The 25,870-nt window shown below is 37.9% G+C and overlaps 1 protein-coding gene across 6 annotated transcripts in view; it reads left to right on the plus strand.

Moving 5' to 3' along the window:
- TAB3 (TGF-beta activated kinase 1 (MAP3K7) binding protein 3) overlaps positions 1-25,870 on the plus strand; it is a 44,483-nt gene that overhangs the window by 4,669 nt on the left and 13,944 nt on the right. For 2 of the 6 annotated variants that reach the window (XR_009277293.1, XM_058835945.1), the window contains exons 2-3: positions 21,184-21,372; positions 24,323-25,772. Coding sequence is in view for 5 of the 6 variants with exons in the window: in XM_058835945.1 (XP_058691928.1) it covers positions 21,271-21,372; positions 24,323-25,772 (1,552 nt within the window). In the remaining variant the exon portion in view is untranslated. Of the gene's footprint in view, positions 1-21,183; positions 21,373-24,322; positions 25,773-25,870 lie in introns of those variants that run through there. The other 4 variants (XM_058835954.1, XM_058835960.1, XM_058835967.1 and 1 more) reach the window with 4 other exon arrangements.

Consider the following 25,870-nt stretch of genomic DNA (forward strand, 5'->3'; position numbering starts at 1 on the left):
GGATGTTGCATCTGGAAAAAACTTGTACGATTTAATAAACTGCATTCGGTATTGATGGTTTCTTACCAAATTCGGCAAAAAGAACCACAGCAGTGGTATTCTGGTATTTTAATCTTGTTGCAGCTTTAAGCTTAAGCATTTTCCCGTTCCTTGGTTATATTCTGAGGTGATTAGCCCCCAAGTCTCGTTTGTTTGCACAACTCTTCCTGGTTTACAGTGCCACAGCTGCATTAGAAAATGGCTGGCAAAAGGCTTGGTTTGTTCTATATATGTTATTTGTCATGCTGGTATAAATCGTCAAGTGTAATTCTTTGTCTTCAGAGGGGAGTTTGTATATTTTGGCTTGACTCAAGATGTGGGCATTTTTTTCTAGCACTTGAAAGAGTTACAGATTTGTTTTGTTCTTTTGTGTTGGACATAGGATCAATAATAGTTGATTAATAGCAGATGGTTGGTTTTTGTCTTTTTTTTTTTTTTAACCTAGATGCTGTGCAAGTTAAGAAAGAAATATAGAACTTGGCTTTCATGTGGATGTTCTTGAAGATCAGCTTGCAGAAACAGTAAGCCAGGTACTAGGCTGTTGCATAGCATTGCATTAAAGTGTATCTGCCTTTTTTTCTTGAAATTCTTACATTTATCTTGAAGGAACAATAATTCTCACTCTAATCCTACTAATGTTGGATCAGAAATCATGTGTCTAGGTAAGATGAAATGTTAATTTGGTACAATTTCTCTATTGGTTCATATTTGCTCAAAAAAGCAAGAATAGGTTAAATTTCTACTAGGAAGCATTACATCAAATATCATCTCACTGCTGATTTGAATGTGTTAAAAACTTTTAAGTTATTTTCTAGCTATTCTGGTGAAAAGTCATTTTATTTTTTTCCTGGTAAAAATCAAGTTTTAGCTGTTGAATGATCTGGACATTTGTAAATGTGACTTCAGTAATTGCTGAGCAAGTGTTATAGCTGAATTTGGAACACTTAAACGAAATATTTTAAAACTTTTGTCAATACTTTTGTACATTAGCATGGATTTTTTTCAACTCAGTAAGTTTCAAGTGGACAGCACAGGGGAGGAAATTGCTATCTAAATCTTTTATCTATGCATTGTTTTTTGCTGTTTGGGCAGCATCGTGAAAACGTGGTTATGAAAGTTTACATTCTGTTCCAACTTCATGAGCATCAGTGTTTTATGCAGGTGTTTCACAACAAATCTCATTGTTAGACTGAATGCTTCATGCATTGTGAGTAAGAACTTTTTGAATAATTGCTCAGGAATATGTTTGCAGTTTTGTAATTTCTCCTGCTCTTAAGGTGTTACTCTTCGATGTGTACTGGTTTCGGTAGCAGGCAGTGACAGTGAGAATTAACCCTGTTCACATCCAGCTTCCTTCTGTGTTGGTTTGAGTTCATTGGCACTTTCTGCAACAAACATTTTTTTCATTACTCTTTTCTTGGAATATCCAGTTTAAAGGAACGGAGGTCAGACAGGGAGGAGAGTTTCTACCACATCTGTTGTAGCTGAATTAAGTTCATAAATATCAGAATGTAGTTTCTCTTACATCTGCCTCTTTGCTTTTGAATCCCAGCTTCTAGATGCTGTAAATGCTTCTTTTGCTTTAAAGAAAGTTCCAAGTCAAGTAAATGTTCTACCTGCCAATCCTTTCCAAGATTTGGGATTTGAGGTAAATGAGGCTGAAGGTAGCCTTAGGCCTAAGAGAGACCTGAGTAAGATCAGCTATTTTTGTCTGTCTTTAGGAATTATGATCTACTATATATAAAAAAAAAAAAGAGAAAAATAGTCAAAAAGCACCTGAGTGTTGAAATAAAGTTCTTCCTCTAGGAGTAAGGGGTCTGTAAGAGGGAGGTGGCTTCTGTAGAGGACAACTTGAAGTTTTCCAAAGAGAGGAAAGATTCCTCTCACCAACTCTGTACAGCAGGCCTTGATGGTCTTAGTTCCATCAGGTGACTGACATCTTTCTATAGTAATGTGGACACTGAGGCATCTTCAGTGATCTCTGTTGTTGTTACTCATGGAGGCACTAGTACCAACAACCCAGACATTTCTGTTACTGTGATAAACAGTACTTCTATTTCTGGAGGAACACTCAGTCACTTGAAAGCTGCTTTTCCTTAACTGAGACATTTTTTCTGTAAAAGTTGTAGCAAAAATTTATGACACTTATCCTAAGAGCATATGTTATCCAAGATGTGATCAGGGCAGGGTGGCTTGTGTTGTCTGGTTCTTATCTGTACCATTCAGTTCTTGGGTTTTGATTTCAGAAATCCCAGTGCAGTTTGTTCTCATGTCCATCTGTTATTGAGAGGTTGAAACATAATGGTAGTGGACTGGTTTTTCCAGTCTGATGGAGGATTCCTGTCCTGGAAACACAGAGGAGTTGGAAGAAGAGCTCCTCTTACCTTTTAAAAAATCCATGTCTTATGAGAGATTCTGCTCACTCTTCTGATGGTTGGATGAGGTAGAGAGAACTTCTTATTGCCAGTCCTGGGCTCAGTGAAGCCATGGTCCCTGTGGGGTTTGCAGTTCATGGATTTGATGTTTTGGAGAGATAGCTGAAAGGGGATTGGTGTTGGGGAGCTGACAGGAAAGGATCAAAAGTTTGACTATCTTCTGTGCATCGAGTTTAAGAAAGTCCCCCATAAAATCAAGCAGTCCTTATTGTGCTTCCCCCCACCACTGAATTTTGTTAAAATCTATACCATAGACCATTGTTTTGTCCAGCCTTCTGTAAAGACATTTAAAGAACGACATTCTAAAGTCTCTGAATGTCTCTTGTTTTTTTAGAGTTTTGGAAAGTAAGGCTTTTGTGAGCTCTAGAAGAAGAGGAAAAAAAAAAGTAGGTTTAAGTGTTAGAATTTCTATGATGCAGGTGAGAAGAAAGTAGTTATGATATTGACATTTTGATATGTCTTGTTCTTATGTTTTGATTATGTGCTAGAACACGGATTCTAGGAAGAGCAGATGTGTCTTCGGGGAGAAGTTGTGTCCTCATGACAGTAGCAAATTTCTGCTTTGGAGCTACTCTGAATAACTTCTCTTGAGCATAATCCTTGGATTACTCTATCCACTTAACAATTCATGGAATATTTGAGTTTAAGATTTCCCAGTAGCCTTACTTAGTCAGCCTTGGAGTAAGGACTTTGAATAGATACTTCGAATTAGCTCCTAAGTGCTGCTTTCTGAACTTTTTTGCCACTGTTGGTTGTAGTACCATCAGTAAAAATGGTTGACTGCCACATGCTTATGTAAGCTGCACTCATTTTTTAAGTGAAACTATTTATGGCACTAGCTGTTTAGTCTGTTCAGAAAATGAACACCCTACATTCTTAAGGGGAATGCATTTAGACTTGCTTTGGGCTTTCTTTTATCTGCTTTTCTGAGTTTGGTTTTGTTTTGGTTTTTTTCACTGTAGTTGGTTTTATGGGGGATGTGGGTGGTGTTTTTGTTTTCCCAGCAAATGTATGGTACACTTGGACTTGTAGGGCAAGTTATAGTAAAATTTGTGAATTATGTAAGCATGTTACATAATCGTAAATAATCTTAATTTTTATTAAACTACAATAAAAGTCAAACAAGGAGAAAAATTTGATGTTTGGGATTATTTGTTCAGTACTACTAATGATCCCATATTCTGTACTATGAGCATCTTAGTTGTTTGGTTACCTGATAGCATGTCCAGTGTGACAGAATGCCACTAGAAGATCCAGTAGACAAATACTCTACCAAAAATTTGGAATTTTTTTTTAATATTCAGAAAGTATTTTGGTGATGATTTGAATAATGCGTCCTTAAAAAGCAGTTAAATGGCTGTATTGCATTTGTAGTAGTATTTAATTTGGGTTCCTTTGATGGTTAATGATTTTACTAGCTGAAAAAAGACTGCTTAAACATTAAATGAGTTTACTAAGGTGCAAACCTCAAGGTTGAATTATAGTAAGTTTTTATTACATATATATTCAAGTACATCAAATTTTAGTGTTTGATGGTTTTAGATGTTTTATTAAATACTCAAAGATGAGTAACTTCTGAGTATATTACTGTGTAAGTCTTTCTGCAGAATAACTTCGAGAGGGATACATGAGGATTGCAAACTTGTCTTTAGATGTGTGTTTGAATTCTTATGTGATACTGGATTAAACTCACATCAGTTCTGTGTATCTCAAAATACTAATATGTTTCAATCACAATATTAGTATTTTTTATAGTTTGCCCTGGTTTTTGGATTAGTTTCTCTGTTCTGTGATTCATATTTGCTAATCCCTGAAATCCATAACTAATCTGGTCTGATGGCTTTGCTTTTCCTGTGGTCAAGACTAAGAACTTTTCCCACTTCTTCCAAATAAAAAAGAAAATGAAAATTCAGGAAGGCAAGTTTTCAGGAAGTTGAGAACAATCAGCACTTCTCCAAGGTTTAGGTTTCTGGCTTGTTTGAATATAGATCATCTGGATTTCAAGGAGATGCTGATTTTTCTGTCATTTAAGGTGGAAAATAAGACTTCTAGAAATGCTGCATATTTTACTTCAGTGTCTAAATCACTGGGTAAAGTGTGGCCAACCAGATGCATTTGGTTGCAACCAGAACTGTTGATTGCATAGTTCCTTACAACTATGGGGTTCCTGTGAGTAACAGGAAAACTGCTAAATGGAATCAAACAGTTAAGCCTTGGACTGTGACTTGGACTGCTTTCTTAATGAGAAAGTCTAATTCCTAATAAGTTTTTGTGCCTTACGTGAAGGGAGAGTCTGTTCTGAGGTCTTCGTGGTCAGATCTCATCCTGACACTTTGGTCTAACACTTCTTTCTCTCTCACCCTGGCTGCCTGCTTCTTTCTCGAAGTTTTATGTCTATGACACAAGATATTGTGGGGTTTTGAAGGGAATCAGGGAGCTGATCCAGTTTGGGTGAGTGTTTAGAGTTTATAAATCAAAGTTTAGCTTTAGTGATGTCCATGTCGCCCTGTGGTCTCTAGATTTGTGGTGTTGTGCTGGGAGGAGCAAGCATTGAAGTGAAAGGAGAAGAAAATTCTTTCTTCAGAATTATTGTGTTTTTACTGTTTAAAGTGATTATGAAACAGTCAGATGAGACTTCCTTTGTGACAATTTCCCTTGTGGAAGCACCCAGAGTGTGTGCTGTTGGAGAGCGTTTTATGATGATAAATACTTCCCTAGACAAAGATTCCCCCACCACCATCCCAACTTATTTCCTGAAGTTAAAGGGGTTTTGTGCCTAATACTCACTTGTTTAATTTTTTTGTTTTTTCAGAGTTCATCAGCAGTATCAAAACCACCTCTGTTTTGCTGGTATTGCTGTTTCCTTGCTCTTTTGAGGTTTTGAGCTAAGCTGAACAAAAAAAATGATGTATTTGGGTGTTCAGTATTGCTTGTCCCTTGTAACTCTGTATTTCTGTGTCTCTGTATAGAAGGGAATTAGATTGCAGCCCTATGTTCCCAGTTAAAGTTTGTAAGAAGCTTTGTATTTGAGTGTAGTGTTTGTAAGTTTTGGTGTGGTTTTTTTCCTTCTGTTAATTATTTCGCACTTGAGATGTTTTAGAATTTTTAAATTTTTTTTTTTTTCTGGAAGTAACTTTCAATAGCATCTTATTCAGCAGTTCTAACATTCCAGAATTCACTGCTAAGTTGTCTTTCTACTGACTCCCAAACCAGTCTAGGATATGTTTCTTACACAGTCGTAGTTAGGTATATGTTTGTTTTATGCTATTAATTTAAAAGCTGCTTTTAAAATGTAAAATACATTTGGCAGTTCTGTTTTATTTAGGTAAAAGCAGTTGTATGAAAAATTTTGTAAATTAGGAACCACATACTTTTGATTTCTAGTAATAAGATTTCCTTTAAATATTTCGTTCTTATTTTAAAATAATAATTTGAATTTTAAAAGTTGCTTTTTTGTAATAAATAATGAAGATTGAGAATTGTTTATAGAATTTTATCATGCTTATGTGATTCTTTCATGATGTCATTTAAAGTTTACATGGTGAATAATAAGTAGAAAGTCAATACTACAGTGTTTGAACCTGTGGCTTAATTGTGTGTCTGTTTAGAGTATTTTTTTATTTATAGTTTCTATTTATTCAGGACTTGATTCAGCTGAATTGGGCATGTATAACTACAGAAGGAATGTCTTTATCCTTAAACATACTTCAAAATGTATTATTTTAAAGGCAGTTTCTCATTAGGCTGTTTTGTCTATGGACTCTACACAGTTCATTGACTTTTCAAATACATAAAAATTTGTTCTTCTCATCAAAGTGAATGGTTGGGTGTGGAAATCTGACAAATAATCAAAGTAGTAGAGATTATGTATTTGAGGAAGTATGTACAGAGTTGAATATGCATTGTCTTCTGCAAGTGTTTAAATTTGTGTGAAATTTACTTCTAATCCATTTGAAAATTAGACAAAATATGTAATAAGATAGTTCAATTAAGAGTAACTCCACAGGCTGAACTGTGCAGACAGTAATGGAGAATTAGTGGGGGTTGGGTATCCAAAGTCTTCTGTATTCCCTGACTGGAGCTCAGTAACCCTTCTTGGCAGAAGGTGCCTGAAACAGGGAATCACTAAGGTTGGATGAGATGGTATTATAATGTAAATCTACTATCTGGGGATTCTTTTGATTGCTGTTCTTAGGTAAATATTGTTTTAGAAAAAAAGATTTCATAATTTTTCAGCCAATAAAACCCCCAAACTTTAAATAGTACTGTGTTTGGTCCACCATAATGGAAAACTGGTGGTGTGAAATAGGTGTGAAAATAAGCATCAATTATTTTTGCGTTGTCTGGATTTTTTTAAAACATGAATTACCTTTGTTGTTTTAAAGCTGATGCTGAATCAAAGAACAGGCTTCTCAGAGGTATCTAATTACTTAATTTGCATATTTCTCCATAAGTTGGAAGGAGCAGAGAATCTGCATATGATTTATAGTCAGACTTAACAGGTCTGTTATGGTATTGCTCAGCTCATTTGGCCATTTACGTACTGAACATGTAGCATTGCTTTTCATCCTGTGGGGGAGGAATGACACAGAGCAAAATAGAATAAGGCTTGTGCTTAAGCAGCGCTAAAAATGTCAAAGGTTTTCATCTCTTTCCTTCTCCTCCCTCTCCTTTAAAAGCAGAGAGACCCCGAAGCTTACACTTGAGTCTCGGTTGTGTAAATGCTTAGAGTCAAGTTTGTTTGCAGTAATGTTGTGAGAATTCTGAAGGAGTCATTGGGCTGTTTGGTGAAGCAGAGGGTGTGACTACTTGTGCTTTGATTTTGGAATCAAGGCATCAGATTACAATATTATTTTAATATATTTTTGCTTTCGACTGGTTAGGGTTTCTTTTTTATTCAGAAATGTACAGATCTCTCACTTTGTCCTCCTTTGTCCAGGGCAGGCATTGTGTGTCACTTACTGGCCTCAGGGAATACTCTGGTGGCAGTTGTGCTTGGCTGGCTTGTTGTGGGGGGAGACAGCAAGTTATTTTAAACTTTAGATTTTTCTACTGTCTGACCTCCTGTTGTATAAAAGACTGCACGGGGTTTGTGGGAAGATATGACCTTGATTTTTTTCCTTATTTTTTCCCTCTGTGTTTTCTGTATATGATGTCCCTCTAAGACTCAAGTAACAAAAAGACTGGTTTGAAAAGGTTGAAATTCATAGTTACTAATTGAAGAGCTGGGCATGCTTCAGGTTGTTGCTTTCTACAAGCCACATGGACAGTCCCACTTCTTAACAGTAGAGAAACTGGGAGATTGGTTAAAGAACTGAATACCCTATATCTTCCTTTGCTGCAGTGTCTAAGCGAAAGAAACCACTGTGACATACTGGGTGAGGGAAAGGGTTTTGTGTTCTTGTAGTGCATCTGAGACACTCAAATTGTTGGGTGGGTGTCAGTTCCAGTCTTCTGTTCTGACGGGGGTAAAGAGCCCTGAGCACAGCACAAATACCAGAGCAAGCTCAGTGTAGTATAGAGAATGTTTCAACAGTTCTTTAGCTATTGCTTTACTTAGCTACCCACAGAACCCCATAAATCGTGAGAGAAGAGAGAGGTCTATTACAACAAAGAAGGACATGGATTTTGGAGGCTTCACCTACCTTGAGCTGCTGGCCAGCATCTTTTTGTTTTTGAGAAGTGAAATAATCCAAACCTCTTTAAGAGTAGAATGAGTTAGTAACTATTTTAGGTTGAAGCTGCCTTTGAGCCCTAGTGGTTTTTTCCTCTTCTTCTTCTAAAGCAGGATTATGAGGATAGCTTCCTAAAAGGGAAATGAAATCAGTGTAGTTTATCCTACCAACCTTAATGGAGTACAGTAAGGCAGATCAGTGTGGAAATTATTTGGCTTTACAGAGATGCTGGTTGCTTAACGTGTTTAACTTGCATCTGTAACTTATATTTGGAAGGATATTTGTCAGGTAGAATAAAAATAAGGTACTGTAAAAAAGACCTTGAAATGATACCCTTGAAATTGTGAATAGGGACTTTTGGGTGAAATGCTTTGAAAAGTCAAATACTACTTATTCCTGAAAGTTCCAGAAAGTGTACCTCATTCATTTTGTCTCATATTCAGATTTGTGGCATATTTTTTTTTAATATCTCTACCTGATGAAAGCAACATTTACTTGTAAATTCACCATCAGCCAGCTATACTGCATCAGCTGTAGAAAGACTGTCAAGTAGTCAAGGACCTCTTTCCCTCTGCTTTGTATACCACAAGGCTGATTCTGTAAAGCCACAGGGATGTTCTTGCTCTAGCTTGCAGTCACAGGTTCAGTGAAAGACAATCCAGCTCCATCATCACAAAATTGGTCTTTTTATGCTCAGCTGTATGTAAAAAGTTACACATGCTCCAGCCAGGAATTGCATTAATCTCATCACTTGGATTTGTTTTTTTCTGGCCTGGTGTCAGACCAAGAGAAATAAACAAATGTTATGGCTGATGACCTGAATACTGCCAAACTGCCTTTGCACGCAGTGTCATTGAGTTGAGTAACTAAGGTGTCCAGACTGCAAACACAGCTTTGGTTAAGCTACCAAAATCATGACTTAAAACTCTTGGAGAGAGAGAGCTAATGTGTGGGTTTTAGGAGTTTGTGCTTCTATGTAACTGTAGCTGACCTACAAGTGATTATAATCCGTTAATCTTCCAATTTAATTTTAGAAAAATAATAAAATTAGAATAAATATTAGAAAAAAATCTGTTTAAAATTGTGCCCAGAGTGTACAGAAGAGCATGAAAGTTATTTGACATTATGAAGACTGTTACATTATTAGAATATTCTAGCTAAAAGTATTGTTTTTTCAAATGTACCAACTTCTCATACTACATTGAGTTGGGAACAGGTGAATTTACTGAGTAGATGTTAGATTTTTAAGTTGTGAGAAGCAATAAATACAAGAAATATAAATAAAAATATATTAACGAACATATATACATACATGTGCACACACACACACACATATCCCCCCCCAAATAAATCTAGTGAAAAGGTGTCACTGCCCATGGCAGTGGGTTTGGATGTAGGTAATCTTTAAAGTCCCTTCTGACCCAACCCATTCTGTGACTCTAAACAGAAATTAATTTTGTTCACAGAAAGTTTTAGTGTAGGTGGCTGCAATTTTTGTGCTGTTATCTGTAGTTTCTTAGGTGTTAAACCCACCTGGTTTGGAGCTCTGTAGGAAGAGGACCTAGTGCTTTCATCAAGTAAAGATACTCTTCAAAGCCTTTGAAGCTATACAAGAATTTTGGCAGGAATGCATCAGTGCATTTTAGGATGAATAATTGTATTCATATTCTAGTCTTTCCATCATCTCTTTTGGCTTATCCCATTTCTGGCCCAAGATGATGGAACAAGTGAATCTGAAATAATACCGAGACTTCCTTAAAGAGATTTGCTATTCAAGCAATTCTGTAGACAGGACAGCTACAGCTTTATCTGAGTATTAATTATTTAAATATTACCTTACATACCAGTGCTCCTTCCTGCAACAGATGTAACATATGGAAAGCTTATGGAAAGAGGGGAAACTCATAGCTTTCCTTTCACTAGACTTTTTTTTTTTTTTAATGGTATCCCATTAATATTTTTTAATAGAGAATGCTGAAGTCAGTGTAGAAAGAAAACATTTCAAAATGTCTGCATTGTGTAGTATGTAAGGTATATCTCCCCAGAAGATCCATCTTGGGCTAAGATGAGATAAAATAATGTTAATAGAAGATGATTGTGGTCTCATGTTGCAGAAACAACAATCTAATTTTAAGGCATTCTTCCCCCTCTTCCCCCCAAAAGCAAAAGGAAAAAAAAAGTGTAAAAACAATAATCTAAGGTGTATATGACATCTGTATATATATACATACATAGCTCATGCACATATGTGTCTGTATGTTTTTATGTTGTTGGCAGATAATTTTTTATTTTAAGGTGCCTCCTGCTTTGCCCAAGGATATTGGGCACAGCAGTTTCCTGTACAGCACGTGGTCGAGCACCTATACATGTACAGGTGTGATCATGGATAATCTCAATGTGTCAATATGTTATATTGCAATAAACATAAATAACATTCATATAATGTGGTGTGTAACCTCTTTGTGACTGTCTTGCAACACTCCCATGAGCAAGTATTCATGCAGAGACTTGTCAGAAGATACCACAGAATCAGCAAGGTCCATGCTAAATTTCCTTATGTTAACAAATTCTTCTGGAATGATAGGAAAGACAGGCATGCTGCGTAACTTGTTCATTGTATTTCATAGCAATTATTCATGTCAAAGAAATTTACACTGTCAGGCCACCAAAGTTTAATTCAAAACTTTAGAAATGGAAGTTGATGTTTTCTGGTGTAGTGAGTATGATTCATATTTTTCTGTATTGTTGTTATATATTGACTCCTGTCTGTTCCTTGTTTTTTCTCTATCAGCTTTCTCCCTTTTTGTTTTTTACTTTTTGTTCCTGTTTATATGTGCTTGTCTGTTTCCCTCCTTAGTTTCATGTGTTAAGAGTCATATCCTCCATCAATTTGTGTTTGTTTGGGATCCTGAAAGGTGGTTCTGTCATCCCCTCACTCCACTTCTTTCCAATCTTGTTTTTTTTTTCTGGTTTCAGATGGTCTAAGTGAAGAGAGGCTGGTTGTCTTCAGGCCAGAAACTGTTGAATGTTGTTGAATGCTTCCCAGTATCATCTTTTCCTTTCTTATCTGGCCATATTGGGTGTAGAAATATAGGGAATAAAATGTTCAGGCAGTCTGCAATTGATGTTGCTTTTTGCAGTTGTGACTTACATGGGCTGCTAATAAACTTAGGTCACTTAATTTGAAACTAGTGGTAATTCTCTTCTGTCTCTGCAGGAAAAGGAATTACTTCTGCTTTATCATGTAAATATACTTTTGTGATCATTTTCTCAATGATACAGAAAAATCTGAATGTTTAAGACAGATACGTTACAGAGAAATTGTCTGCATCCTGTAAAGCTTTTCCATATATGCAGTTATCAACAAAGTAGAAAGCTTTGATTCAATGTATTGAATATAGAGTATTTGCAAAGTTTGTCATAGAGAAACTCATCAGAGATTTAACAGAGAAACTACTGGTTTATTTATTTTAAACTGTTGTTTGAAACACTTCTATGGCAAGCCAACACAAAAGTCTTATGGGTATTTCAGAAGCAGGAAACCTGATATGTAAACTGTTGATTTAGAACTTTTGTCCACTTCTTTCTGACTTGATAATTGCTTAATATTCTAATAATTCAAATTTTAATTCAAATAGATGAAATTTTCTTTGGTAGCGTAAGAAATTAGATTTTATTTTTCAAGTTTTGTTATAACTCATTGTTGATTCATAGCATGATTGTCTAAGTGAATTTAAATTTTGTAGTTATTGCACAGCTTCATCTCTCTCAGAGAGTATGGCCAAACTTTTTGTAAAATTGTTTTCTGAGCCAGACAAGTAAAAAACTGGTTACAAGTTCAAAGAGTATAGCCCTGAATGTGTGAAGTGCAGTGGTTTGCCTTTTATAGAAGTATCTGCAGGCTCAGACAAACAGTGTGATTGTGTTGCTTTTACTCTGCAAATGGAGCCTCTTTCAGATTTACTGGTAGCAATTCATTTGTTTAGGGCAGTAATTTTTAATAGGGAGAAGCCTGAGTCAAAGTGAAAAGGTAAAGAAAAGGGAGGGACACATTTAGGCTAATTTTGTGACTAGTCATTGAAATGTGTAACAGCTGATTTATGAGTGTAGGAAACACTGAAATTTTACAAGTTCAGTGTGAGTAATCCAAATTTGGTGAGTTGGTTATTTGTTTTGTTTTTTTTTAATTATGACTTCTGTCTTGAGACTTTTACAACTTCAGGCTTTAGTGAATTCTTACTGATCTAAAACTCCTGCAAAAGTACTTGCAGTGTTTCAGTTTGTAGAAGTGTCTTGTGGAGAGGCTCGTGTTTTGACTGTTGTAAATATATCTTGGGAACAAAGCCTGTTCGGAATGTTTTACAGGTGAATTCAGTGCGTAGCAATGAATTTGTCATGTAGGAGTTAATGCTGAGAATCACCTTGTGTAGGAGCTTTCAAACATCTCAGGCTGGAACAATGTTGAATTCCTGTTGTGCTGGTGAAGATTCAGACTGGTGCTCTGCAGATAACTCACTGTCTGTAGCAATATTTGGAAACATTGCTTCTTTGAGAAATGTTAAACTTCTGAGAAGGAAGCTCACTTTCTCATACAGATTGTGTATGAAACGATAGTCTAGTACTTTTGCACTTTGTTATCTCAGTTTCTCTCTTCTATAAACCTCAGCCTCTAGTAGCTGCTGAACTTGGAAATATGGATAGCAGACTGTACTTAAAAATTAAGAAAGAGCTGAAGTTTATGATCCATGCATTTACAGTAGACCTTCTCCAATTCTTTACAGTATATACTCAGTTTTGCATTTTCTTGTATCCTTTCTGGCTCATTTTGATTCACATAATAGGATATCACTACCAAAAACTTTTTACATTATCGTAAAATTGCTTTTATCAGGGCCAGCGCAGAAATTGATGAATTAGGAAATCTGACAGTTCCCTGTTCCCTGCAGGATTTTTTCCCAGCTGCAGCCTCATTTCACAAATGTTTAGTCAAAAATCATAGACCATATGTCCTCATAAGAAAGGCAGTTCTCATAGCTTTGAGTACAATTGTGGTAACCTCAGGATTATCTGTGAGCTGTACAAACTCACTTGTGTTTGCAACCTGTAGTTGTACCTCATGTTCAGCAGAGCCCTTCTGGAAGCTGCTATTTATGGCATAGTAGCATCATTCCTGAACTATCCCTCTGCCTTGGAGATTTTCTCTTTTGTAACTTGGCTCTGTAGTGAGAGCTGCTTCTACTTGCTCACTGGAGTGAGAGAACCATCAGTTCCTTCAGAGTACTGACTACTATGTGATGCAGCCTCTCAGTGTACAGGAGACTTAGAGGAAAGATTAGGGGAGACTTCTTACTGAGGTCTGTCATGACAGCATGAAGACAGTGATTTTAAATGGAAAGACAGTAGGCTTAGATTGGACATAAGGAAGAAATTTCTGATGAGGGTGGTGAGACACTGGAACAGTCTGCTCAGACAAGTGATGCCCTGTCATTAGCAGTGTTCTGGGTCATGCTGGACAGGGCTTTGAGCAACCTGGTCTAGTGCCCCCTCAGCAAGGCTTTGGAACTGAGGTGGCCCTTGAAGGTCTCATCCCAGCCAGACTGTGCTGTGACTTACTTAGCGGAATTACTGGCCAAGAACCTCTTAGCTACTTGCTAAAAGGAGTATCAGTGTTCCTGTTAAGTGTTCTTCTCATTATCATTCAGTTTTTACTATTTCCCAGTGTAATGTAGGTATTAAAACTAAATTCTACTTCGTGGAGATTTTACTTTTATATGGGGTAGGGATGAGTTTCACCCCTTTTGCTTCCAAAGCAATGGAATAAGTAATGTCTCTCTATAAGTGTTTGGTTGAAAAGACAGGATTTGGATCCCTCATTGCAAGGACACTGACATGCTGGAGCATGTCCAGAGAAGGGCAGTGGAGATGGTGAAGGGTCTGGAACACAGTTCTCCTAAGGAACAGCTGTGGGAGCCGGGTTTAGCCTGGAGAGAAGGAGGTGTCAGGGGTGACCTTATTGCTTGCTTCACCTGCCTTTAAGGAGGTTGTAGCCAGGTGGGGGTTTGTGTGTTCTCACAGATAAATAGAGGTAGAACAAAGGGAATTGGCCTCAAGTTGTGCTAGGGGAGGTTCAGGTTGGATATCAGGAAAAATTTCTTTGCTGGAAGAGTGGTTAATCATGGGAACAGGCTACCCAGGGAACAATGGAGTCACCATCCCTGGAAGTGTTCAGAAAATGAGTAGACGTGGTGCTTAGTGATATGACTCAATGGGCTTGGTGGTATTCACCCAGAGGTTACACTTGATGATTTTGGGAGTCTTTTCTAACCTTAAAGATTCTGTTATATAGATGGAAGAGAGAAAACAGTGAATGAATAACACTAAACACTAGTTCATTTTGATGTTGATGGCAGAGTGTAATTAAAGGGAGAAAAGCAAAGCAAATACTAAAGCACATGAAACACATGCCTAAGAGGGAATAATCATTGATAATGATTTTTTTTAATTTTTGTAACAACTTGTGTAACATACTTATGCACAGTTACAGATGAAACTTTGTATACTTGAGTCGTGTTTCTAGGCAGTGTCACTGTTCTGCCAAAAACGGGTTTCCTCTCTCCAGGTTTTTGTTACCTCAAAGTTACATATTGCTTTTGTGTGATAAAGACACACCATACTGTATTGCAACATTACTCATTTATAGAGTCTGTGGAAAAAGTTTCAAACATGGATAAAACTGATCACTGCTTAAATTTAAGCTACTGGGAAAAAGAAAACCAAACCCGAGCAAGTGAAGGAATGATTTTGTCACTCTATACTCCTTTTTCATCCATCTGAGATAACAGTATTCTAATCGTGCTGACTTTAATGATTTACATTCCATTTCGGTACTCTGAGCTGTTCTAGGCTATCAGATGATGGTAACTGTTGTATGGCTAAATGGACAGGGGTATAGAATTGTCAGGAGAGCTTGTATAACTTTACCATCAGAGATCAATTGGTCAACAATGATAGCTTGTCAGCTTTATTTTTAGTTTCATTCTGGTGTATACCTCTTTTTTGTTCTTCACATTGCCTTCCTACCATCCAGGGGATTTATGAATTTGTCAATCCTTTACACAAGTGAATGACTGTTCATTAGAAGATGGCTTGCCAAGCCATGAAGCTGTGGTTTTACTGGCCTAGCCAGTCATTCGGAGCAGTGGCAGCAGCATGCTGAGTTTAGCTTTAAACACTGACTGCTTTTATTTTGCTTTGTTGAAGGTTAAAAGTCTATGAACTGACAAAATGTCTTTAAGTTCTGTTGTGTCTTTTCTACTGTGCGAAGCAATTCAGTCCCAAAGCTGTGGGGATGTATCACCCTGTAAATAAAGAAAACTTCTCTTAACAAATAGGCATTCTGATTTTTGAGGTGGGAAAGTTGTGCCTATTTATATGTATAATTCTAAAAATTATTTTAGCTCGACAGTTGCAGGAAAATAATCCTTGGGTTTTCTCATATCTTGTTTATACAGTGTATATGTGACTGAAGAGGGCTGTGAGGAAAAATAGCTCTTGGCACTGTTACAACACTTTAGTTTCTTATATTTCTGAGATTTTAAGGTCTTCCAGCTAGCAAGTCTTTGTGAAGGTGTCACATTACCATAAAATCATTTGCCTGCCTTTGCTGCAAGAGCAAGCCAACGTTTTAGCTGGATTGATGTGATTGATACTTGCGGGATGAGTTAATTGGTTTGGCTTATTTGAATGGCTAAATAAATGCAAACTTAGTGTACAAATCTGTTGTCTTTCTTTTCAGTATTGGAATGAATAGATTGTGATGATCTTTAACAATTACAGGCAATGTAATTTTCTCCTGCATGCAGGTACCTTTGAATTTAAGGTAACAGTGGCTGCTCAAGGATTAGAGGTGGGATTACATGATTGCATCTGCAGCTAGGTCATATACTGGGCATGTTTACAAGGCTATAATTGATGCCTATTAAATAGTAGGTATGTGTGGGATGGGGTGTTAAAAAACACGCTTTTGAGTACTTAATCCTTTGTGTGAAGCAACTCAGTTTGCGTTTTTATCTTCAGATGTAATAGTTCTATACAAACTGATTTACAAAAATATTTCTTTTCAGCGTCTTTTCTGCTGGGTGTTTGCAGTCACTGTAGGAAGTACCACAATAATTATATACCTTAACATCTACTTCAGTATTGAAATATAGAAGTGGAATTGGGATGTGATGATGCAATAATGGCTGAAATAATATTTATTTGTTAAAACAACAGTAGTAGCTAAAACCCTAAAGATATTAATACTCAGTCTGATAAAGTGCTTTTTAAATACATTGTCTGAGCTAATTAGTCTCTTGTCTTCTCATGTGTTACTGTTGGCAAGCAGTATACAGACAGTATCCTGGCCTTTGGAAACATTTAACCAGTGCATCAGTAGAGATGCAAGGGGTGTAATCATTCCAGTGATAAAGAGCTGCTGCCTGTAATCAGTTGGTCTGTCATAGTTTTAAGAAACAGTTTTTGTAGAGGATAGTGTTAGTATTTATTGCTTGGGTTGAGCTTGGGTGACAGGGAGTTTGAAGTGTGGTTTCAGTTCTGATCTGGTATCTGGTGGTAGCTTCAGGGCTCAGCTGACAGGCAGCTTTCTTGCAGTGCCACAGCATGGTCTCTGTCTTAACTCCAGTATTGACAGCACTTGGTAAAATCCCCATTCTGATTTAGTGCTGTTTATACAAGAACAGCTTTTGGGTTTGTTACAAATCTGCTTCAGGTGAAAGTGTCTTCTTCTTACGGCTTTAACAGATCAGATGACTGACGTGTGCAGAAAAGAGGGAGGTGGTGTGATGTTCCTGGTCCTGTACCCCTTTCCCCTTTTTACCTTTTCATCTTCCTTTATGCAATGGTGTGATGTTCAGTGGGTATGCATTGTGCGGAGAAACCTTGTTATAGTAAAAAAGTGGTTGGTTTGGTTTTTAAATTGTTTTAGCAGGTTGAGTTAGTACAATTGAGTTGACTGAGGGTGGGAAGAAAGCGGTTTTATGTGAGTTGTAAGTACCAAGGAGGCGGTGAGGATGGTGAAGGATCTGGAGAAACAGCTGAGAGCACTGGGTCTGTTCAGCCTGGAGGAGACTGAGGGGAGACCTCACTGCAGTTACAGCTTCATTGTGTGGGGAAGAGGAGGGGCAGGCACTGATCTCTGCTCTGTGGTGACAGTGACAGAGCCCAGGGGAATGGCCTGAAGCTGTGTCAGGGCAGGTTTGGGTTGGGTATCAGGAAAGGGTTCTTCACCCTGAGAGTGGCTGGGTACTCTGAAGCAAGCTCCTCAGGGAAGTGGTCACAGCACCAAGCCTGACAGAGTTCAAGAAGTGTTTGGACTATCCTCTCAGGCACAGGGTTATGATTCTATGATTCTTGCAGCTGTCCTGTGCAGAGCAAGGAACTGGACTTGGATATTCCTTGTGGGTTGCTTCTGACTCCAGAGTATTTATGATTCTATAAGCTGATGTTTGATTATGTTCTGCCTCTTGATTTTTTCCTCTTTCATTTCAATGCCCAACTGTTGTTATAAAACTCTTAATAATTAAATTTAAATTATTAAAGCCTAAGAAACTGTCTTCCAACTAGCCTGTTTTCTGGAAATTCACTCAGGAATTACTTAATTGTTCCATACATAGTGATTGTATAAGTGCACATCATTACATAATTTCTACATTTTCAGATAGTATTTATTGACATAATTTAGTTTCAACTGAATCTTATTCCTGGTGATTTAGGTGTTTTCATTTTAATTGATTTAGTGCTTCAAAAATGATGGTAGCAGAATAGATTTCCTTCTCTACATATTTGAATAGATATTGGGGAGGATCAAGATGGTAGTAGTTCTATTTTTTTATTTATTCTTTCAGAAAAGAGGCATCAGTTGACTGATGGAACTGTTGGTTGTTTTTTTAACTTGTAATATACACAAATGGCTTAAGGAAAAGGTTAAATGTAAAGATACTGTTTTCATGTACATATCATTTGGGCATGTAGCAGGTGTGAAAAACCTAATTACTGTATTTCTTTAGGCCTTGAGGCATGGTTTGCATAATCCCTGAGATTCACTGAGTGGCTCCTGAGGTTGGCTCTGTTTCTTAACACAGCAGGACCAATTCTGTGACAATATGCTGTGGTTTTGCCATTAGAACTGCCATGTATTTAGTGCTGTTAATTTATTCCATCTTCATGAGCTACTTTTCATCTAGGGTTTGGGGACCCTCAACTTCTTCCTGTCAGCTACAGATGATGCATCTTGTTTTCATTTTGACTTTGGGTTGGTGCTTGATCCATTGAACTTTCAGTAATTACAAGGCTGGTCGTGTAAGGCACCTCAGTGCGTCCCTTAGCCTGTGAATGCTGCTGAAGAAAGTCTTTGAAGGATTGCTTTCCTAGTGTGTTGTGGCTCAGCAGGAGTTCTTGTCTAAGCATCTCAGCTGTGTAGCCTTTGCGGTAAGCCCTTGGCTCTCTGAATAACTTGCTTCTCTGCCTGCCGTGTGCTGTGGAGCAACATGGGAAGTGGGTATTGTATTCCAGCCAGTTTGTGCCTGCTTAGAGTGGAAAATGTGCAGTCAGTTGTACTCAGGTCAAGTAGAATAAGCTGAACAAAATGCTGGACAATGGGTAGGACAAAAGGCTGGGCTTGTACATAATGACAAGAATAAATTTTGTGGTATTGGCTGGGGGGAAAAAAGCCCAGCAAATTTTCACAGTAGCTTAGCTATGTAACCCAAGGACTTCAGAATGATTGTGTGTTTGTTCATGCTTTCCAACAGTTATTTTGAGTTTCTTGTAGACTTTTTAATGCTATCTGTGTAACTCTAAAGACTGGAAGCTTCAACTTCTCAAAAATGGAACTTTGTTACCCATTGTGTTTAGAAGTCTGATAAAAATCATAGTTGGCCAGTAACTGCCAGTTACTTTGTGTAATACCTTTACTCACCACACACATTTGGGAAATATTAGAAAACAAAAAATTAACTTCTATTATTTTAAAACTGTAGTAGAAAACACTAAATGTATTGATGAATCTACAGTCCACATGTTGCATTTACACAGTCACGCATGTTACATTTAAACTTCTGCTTGAAGAGAGAAGTGATGCAAAGGCTCTTGCCCATGCAAGTGAAATTCTTATGATTATTAACTTCTGTTTCAGATGCCATCATTTGTTATTCCACAGAGGTTTTAACTGCAATTTATTCTGGTAGGATACTTCATTACTGCATTTCATCCTTTGCCTCCTGGGATAAGGAGAGTTGTCTAGAAACACACAGAGCTTGATTGCTGTCAGGTTTTCTTTCAGTATTCTTGTGATGCTCTGTCTTTCAGAGTATGATGTTTGTTCGTCATTTTAAAAAAAATTAGTTTTATGAAAGATCCTCTGTTGGGAGTGTAGACAGGAATTTCCTGATGGAAGCTCCCTTTCTTTTTAAAAAAAGCGTTACTGCAATGGACAGAAATGAATTGTACAATATAAGTTTATTGTGGTATTTCTTAAGTCACATCAAGATAATTCACATATCTCACTGTTCTTTAGACTCGTCTCATTTATTTGAGAATGTGTGTGATGTGGCAGGTGTCATATTGGATACTGGAATACATGAGATGGGACAGAGAGTGACCCTTTCTGTGAGCACTTGTGGTGTTCAGTGAATGCTGATGGCAGCTGAGAGCTGTCCACCTGCAGAGCTACAGATCGTGGATTGGACTTGACTCCTGCTTTTTTTACCCCTGAAGCTTCAACCAAGCGTTTTTTTATTTTTTTACCCTGAACCTGACACTTTGCTTTGATGATTTATATTCTACTTTCTTGCCTATAAAAATGAAGAAACTTTCAGAAGGAACTGTTGGAATTTTAGTGCCTAGAGGTATGTGTGTGTGCTGGTCTGTAGTGCTGCTGGAAGTTGAACTAACAAATGAAAAGCTGACTGGAATACTTGTGCCATGTGCCACCTGCAGTTGCACTAAGGTCAAGATAAGCATGATTTAAGCTTGGGACTTTGGGTAGCTAATATATTATTAAACACCTGCTCTGCTGGTATCTGATTTTTGTTTTGTTTTTTGAACACAGCAGTGCATTCTCTGCAGTTAAGAATTCTACTCAGCAGCATTGTTGGAAAGACTTTTGAAGTTTAGTAGTGATAGATGTGTAACAGGGGCTATGTCATGCACCACCTCATGCAAAGTTTTTGTGAATCTTTGCTTAGACATCAGCTGCCTTTTGGTTACTGCTGTGATCATGAGCCATAAGCACAAAAAGTCTTTGTTGACTCAGACTGCATTTGCCTTCCAGTAGTTCTTGGGTATTGACGTTCAGATAGAATTTTTTTGTTGTTGAATACAAGAATTTTTAAATGCAAAGAGTTTTAGGGGGGTTTTGTTTGGTTTGGAGTTTGTCACTCATCGTGTTAGTATGAATTTAACAGGTACTTCACAAAAATCTTACATACCTGGAAAGGGCTCTTTAAATTCTGTTTAATTCTTGTTCAGTTTCACAAAATTTGCATCTGACTTCTTGGATTTGTAGTGATGTAAAGAAAAAAGAGTTTGAACCTAATTAATAGAGGAGTATTTTTTGGATGATTATGCTACTTAGTTTTCCAGCCTATTATTTCTAGCGTGTTGTAAATAGGACATCTGTACTTGGTGATAACTTCAGACTTTTCTGCAGACTATTCAGAATTTCACTGGGAGTAAATATATAACAGTTCTATATTAAGCAGGTCACACTAATTAAAGTTACACATAGTGCCACAGTGGGACTAAATAAAGACCTGAACTAGCACATTCCAGTGCAATGCCATATAGACATACCTGTGGTATGTTAAATAAAATATTTTAGTATTACTATTTGAGACATGATTATTCCCACCCTTACACGTAGGCTGCTGTCTCTCTTGGTAGTTAAAATGCATTACAGTAGTTTTTGTACACAAGCAGTTTGGAAAAGACAAAAAGTGGTGATGGCTTAAAATACTGTGTTTTCTTTCTTACAGAAAATGCCAGAAGCCTCAGAAGACCACAATCATTGGAAGGCCTGTTGACTTCCGTTTTCTGGTAATCTGGAACATCATCTATCTGGCATGGCGCAGGGCAGCCAACAGCTTGATGTGCAGGTACTCCATGATCTCCGGCAGCGTTTCCCTGAGATACCTGAAGGGGTGGTATCTCAGTGCATGCTTCAGGTATGGTGAGGAGTCTGTGTATTTTATTTTGGCATGAACTGTCAGTTTAGTATGAAAACCCTTTTTAGTAGTACATGTGGAATGTAGATTTTCATTCTCCTGATTTTATTTTAAAAGGCTGGAAGACTCCACTACTTACATTTCTGTCTTATCTTTTAGGTACAAAAAATTTGTCATTCTTCACTTAGGCTTGTGGAGGTTATTTTACGCTGATGTTTTTTCGTTGTCTGTGAGACATGTGACTGTATCCACATGGGTATTAAAGAAAGTGGCTCACGGGATGTTAATTGATGATGGCTCCATAAATAACATACATCCATCTGCGGAGGGGGTTTTAGTGAACAGTCACTCATCTTTCCAAGAAAAGGAGCTGGACTTAGATAGCAGTCTCACAGTTTTCCCTCTTCATGGTTCTCTAGAGGTTTTTTCCCATGGCTCTCCAGAGGTTTAGTTGTACTTTTCTCTTTCTAGGTCAGGTAGTGGTTCTTCTCCCTGCACTCCTTTTCCTTTCCATTTCATTCTGCTGCCTTCATCTAAAATCAGAAATTGGAAGTGATAATAAGTTACCGCATGTAATAAGTAATGGTCATCTGGGAATACCTTCAATTAATGGGAGGATTCGGGAACGGAATAGAAACATGCAAGATCTGGTTTGGCCTTGTGTGGCCATGACTGAGGTTGGAAAACCGTACTTGAATCCTGCCTGTCCCTGGCAGATGAGTAGGCTTACTTAGAACAGGGGTTGTAATTTTTGCATTTTATCTTCTAAGCCATACAAATAAAAACTGCTTTCAAACAAATGTAAAGCAGGGGAAGTCCTTCAATTTAAGGCTTTACTTATCCTGACAGTCATATCTTCTGTACTGTTAGGTACATGATCCTTTTGATGAACTGTGTTTGTCATAGACTTTTTTTAAACTGATAAAATTAAAGAACCCCTAATGCTACAGAAGCAAATGGTGTTCTGTATCTATAATATAGCATTCTGGATAGCTAGTTAACTTTGCACAGCAAATACTAATTGTGTTTTTAAGTATAGATTTTGTTTCCAGACTCACGTTATATTTAAAGATGTGTGAGCTGATTTCCAATAACCATTTGCAATAAATGCTCTAGACTTAAATAATTTTGGAGTTTTAGACCTGTCAAAAATTTTGAGGGTCCTTTGAAAGAACGAGTATATTTGATACCCTGATAAAATCAGATCAGAGCTTGTCCTACATACATTCTCTTTACCTGCACCCTGATCAAGTGACCTAAGGAAGCTGAAGGCTCTGTTTGTGAAGTTCTGTTTAGATGGCAAGTGGCTGATGGCAGTGGTTCAGTTTTCTGGGACTGCTTTCTTGGCATTGTGCTGCTGGTTGCTTTTACAAGGTCTGGCTCCCACATATTCTGGTCTCAAGTTTTTAGTGATATGTCTGGATATTCCCACTGACCACTGATGTCTAGAAGGAAAGCCCAGCATGAAGGGAGGTTGTCAGGGAGAAGTATGCATAGAGTGAGAGCTGTTCCTATTTAAGTGCTGGACTCTTCTGGCATGTTTAGTAGTAACTCTTCATATGAGAAGATACAGAGTATGTGGGTTCATCTGATAAGGTAATCATATGAAATTTTGGGAAAATCATCTTCACTCTGGTATTAAGACTGGCGAGGTATTAGTCCTTGAGAAAAGAAATGTAACATGACTTTTCAAGCAGTGGCCGTTGAAAACAGTATCGCAAGGCAATATATATGTAATATATGCATACAAATTTATATAGTGATAGTGTTTAAAATAGAAGTGCAGCCATTACTGATGTATATTCCTTAGAATGGTAATTTTAGCACACTGAGGAAGGCAGGGGTGTATGTGCATATATAAATATGTACACACTTGCTGTGGAAGGAGGTGTTCTCTGTCACAGAAGGTACCAGTCTTGGGTCATGTTTAACAAAGTTAGGGTGCTAAGGGTCAGATTTAGTTGAATTTAAAGTGAAATTTGTTTTCTTTAGCTGCTGTTTAAATTAAAATCTGAACCTCAGCTGATGGAGGCTGTTACATGGTAAAGTGGGGAGAAAAAGAAGTCCACCATCTGGAACGCTTTCTAGTGGTTTTACTTGTTTGGAAAAGCTATCATTTGTGTTGTTCTTTTAACAGACTACATTAAGCTAAAATAAGTGGAGAGGGCAAGAAGGGAAAAGGAATTTCCCGTTATATTTCTCATTTGATTCATAATTTATTGTCTGTATAGTTTCAACTGCCAGCACTACAGAACAAATCAAACATTTGAAAGGATTATTTGGTTTCTCACTGATGTATGAATCAACTTTCTTTGCCTTAAGCTTGAAATTCTTAAAGGCAGTTTAAATTTGCTTGGAATTGTAATATTCTGTATGGAATCCCCAGTACTTCTTCAAGCAATACTTTGACCTCATTGTTAAGGTATTAAATACTGTTTTCCAATAAAAGCTGGTTTAAAATGTTGGATTTTTAAACTTCTGGGTGAAGAGAAGTAGGTAAACAATAAACTGAAAGTGAAAACAGTAAACACTCAGATGAACATTGAAATGTTATTTGCATTTTTTTTTTTTTGTTTTCCAGAGTTTGCAATTTTGATCCAGTTTAATTTGATTTGTGTTGTTACTAGAAGTAGTTAATTGTAAAGACTTGGTCCTTGAAGAACATGCAGAGAGTTGTAACCATTGCTTTCCTAAAACTGAACTTGGTTTTTTTTTAATATGTCATTGTGTAACAAGTGTTACCAGGGCATTTTGCCAGATGCAGTGTGAGCTGTGTATTACTTGCATAGCACGTAGCAAGTATTATCTTTATTTCACAATACTTGTGTATGAAAAGCTAGCCCTAGTTGTGTCCAGGCTAGGCCTGGTGGTTGAGGCTGACTGTTGAACACGGAGTGGTGGCTCTTTCCTGTGCTCTATGGCACTAATAGGTGTCTGTTCTTGCTCCTAGAACAACAACAACCTCGATGCCTGTTGTCGAGCCCTTGCGCAGGAGAGCAGCAAGTATTTGTATATGGAGTACCACAGCCCTGATGACACCAGAATGAATAGAAATAGCCTTTTGCACATTAATCTGGGTATTCATCCTCATACCAGCTATCACGCGGGGGATGGAGCTCAACTTAATGGTGGTCGTACACTGGTACACAGCTCAAGCGATGGACACATTGACCCGCAGCGCACGGCAGGTAAACAGCTGATTTGCTTAGTTCAAGAACCACATTCTGCTCCTGCCGTTGTGGCAGCTTCTCCTAGTTACAATCCATTTTTCATGAATGACCAGAATAGAAATGCAGCTACTCCTCCTCCACAGCCACCTCCACAGCCATCTTCCATACAACCAGGAATGAACACGTCTGCTATGCAAGGCCCTCCCACGTATATGCACATACCTCGGTACAGTACAAATCCCATTACTGTTACAGTATCACAAAACCTCCCCTCTGGACAGAGTGTACCCAGAGCTCTACAAATTCTTCCACAGATTCCAAGCAATCTTTATGGGACTCCTGGCTCTATTTATATTAGACAAACATCTCAAAGTTCTTCAGGACGACAGACTCCTCAGAATACACAGTGGCATTCATCGCCACAGGGCCCAGTTCCACATTATACTCCTCGTCCTCTACCTGTATATCCACATCAACAGAACTACCAACCTTCTCAGTATTCTCCGAAACAACCCCAGATCCCTCAGTCGGCTTTTCGATCACCACCGGCATCCCAGTGTCCCTCTCCCTTTGGCTCTCCTCAACACCAAGTTCAGCCTCCTCAGCTGAGTCACCAGAGTTCACATGTTTTCATGCCTCCTAGTCCTTCCACTGTACCACCCCATCCGTATCAGCAAGCATCCCAGACTTTTCAAAAGCAAGGTGGTCACTCTGTATCATACCTTCCTCCTTTTGCTGGACCGAGTTTATCCAAAGGTTCCATGAATAAAATAGAAATTACAGTTGAGCCACCACAAAGACCTGGGACTGCAATGAACAGAAGCCCTTCACCAATAAGTAATCAACCATCTCAACGAAACCAGCACCCGCTGTATGCAGCCACTACTCCTCCTTCAGGCTCTCCATCCAGAGGTATGTCGGGACAACCCAAACCTCCGTTTAGTGTTAATCCAGTATATATTACCTACACTCAACCAACTGGACCTGCAGGTGCACCAACACAGTCTCCTCGGGTAATGGTATCTCAGCCAAACCCAACCATTTTTAAAATCACAGTAGGTCGAGCACCGACTGAGAATCTTTTAAATTTAGTGGACCAAGAAGAGCGTTCTGCAGCACCAGAACCTATTCAGCCTATTTCTGTAATCCCAGGATCTGGAGGAGAAAAAGGAAGCCATAAGTATCAGAGGAGTTCTAGTTCTGGATCAGACGACTATGCTTATACTCAAGGTAAATGTTTCACCTGCAAATTGTAAAATGCATTTTAAGCTTGATTTTGCTACTTAGTGAAAATTTTTGAACATGTACAGAGGAAAATAGAAACTGTC

Source organism: Poecile atricapillus, chromosome 1 (genome assembly GCF_030490865.1).
Source record: "Poecile atricapillus isolate bPoeAtr1 chromosome 1, bPoeAtr1.hap1, whole genome shotgun sequence".
NCBI lineage: Eukaryota > Metazoa > Chordata > Aves > Passeriformes > Paridae > Poecile > Poecile atricapillus.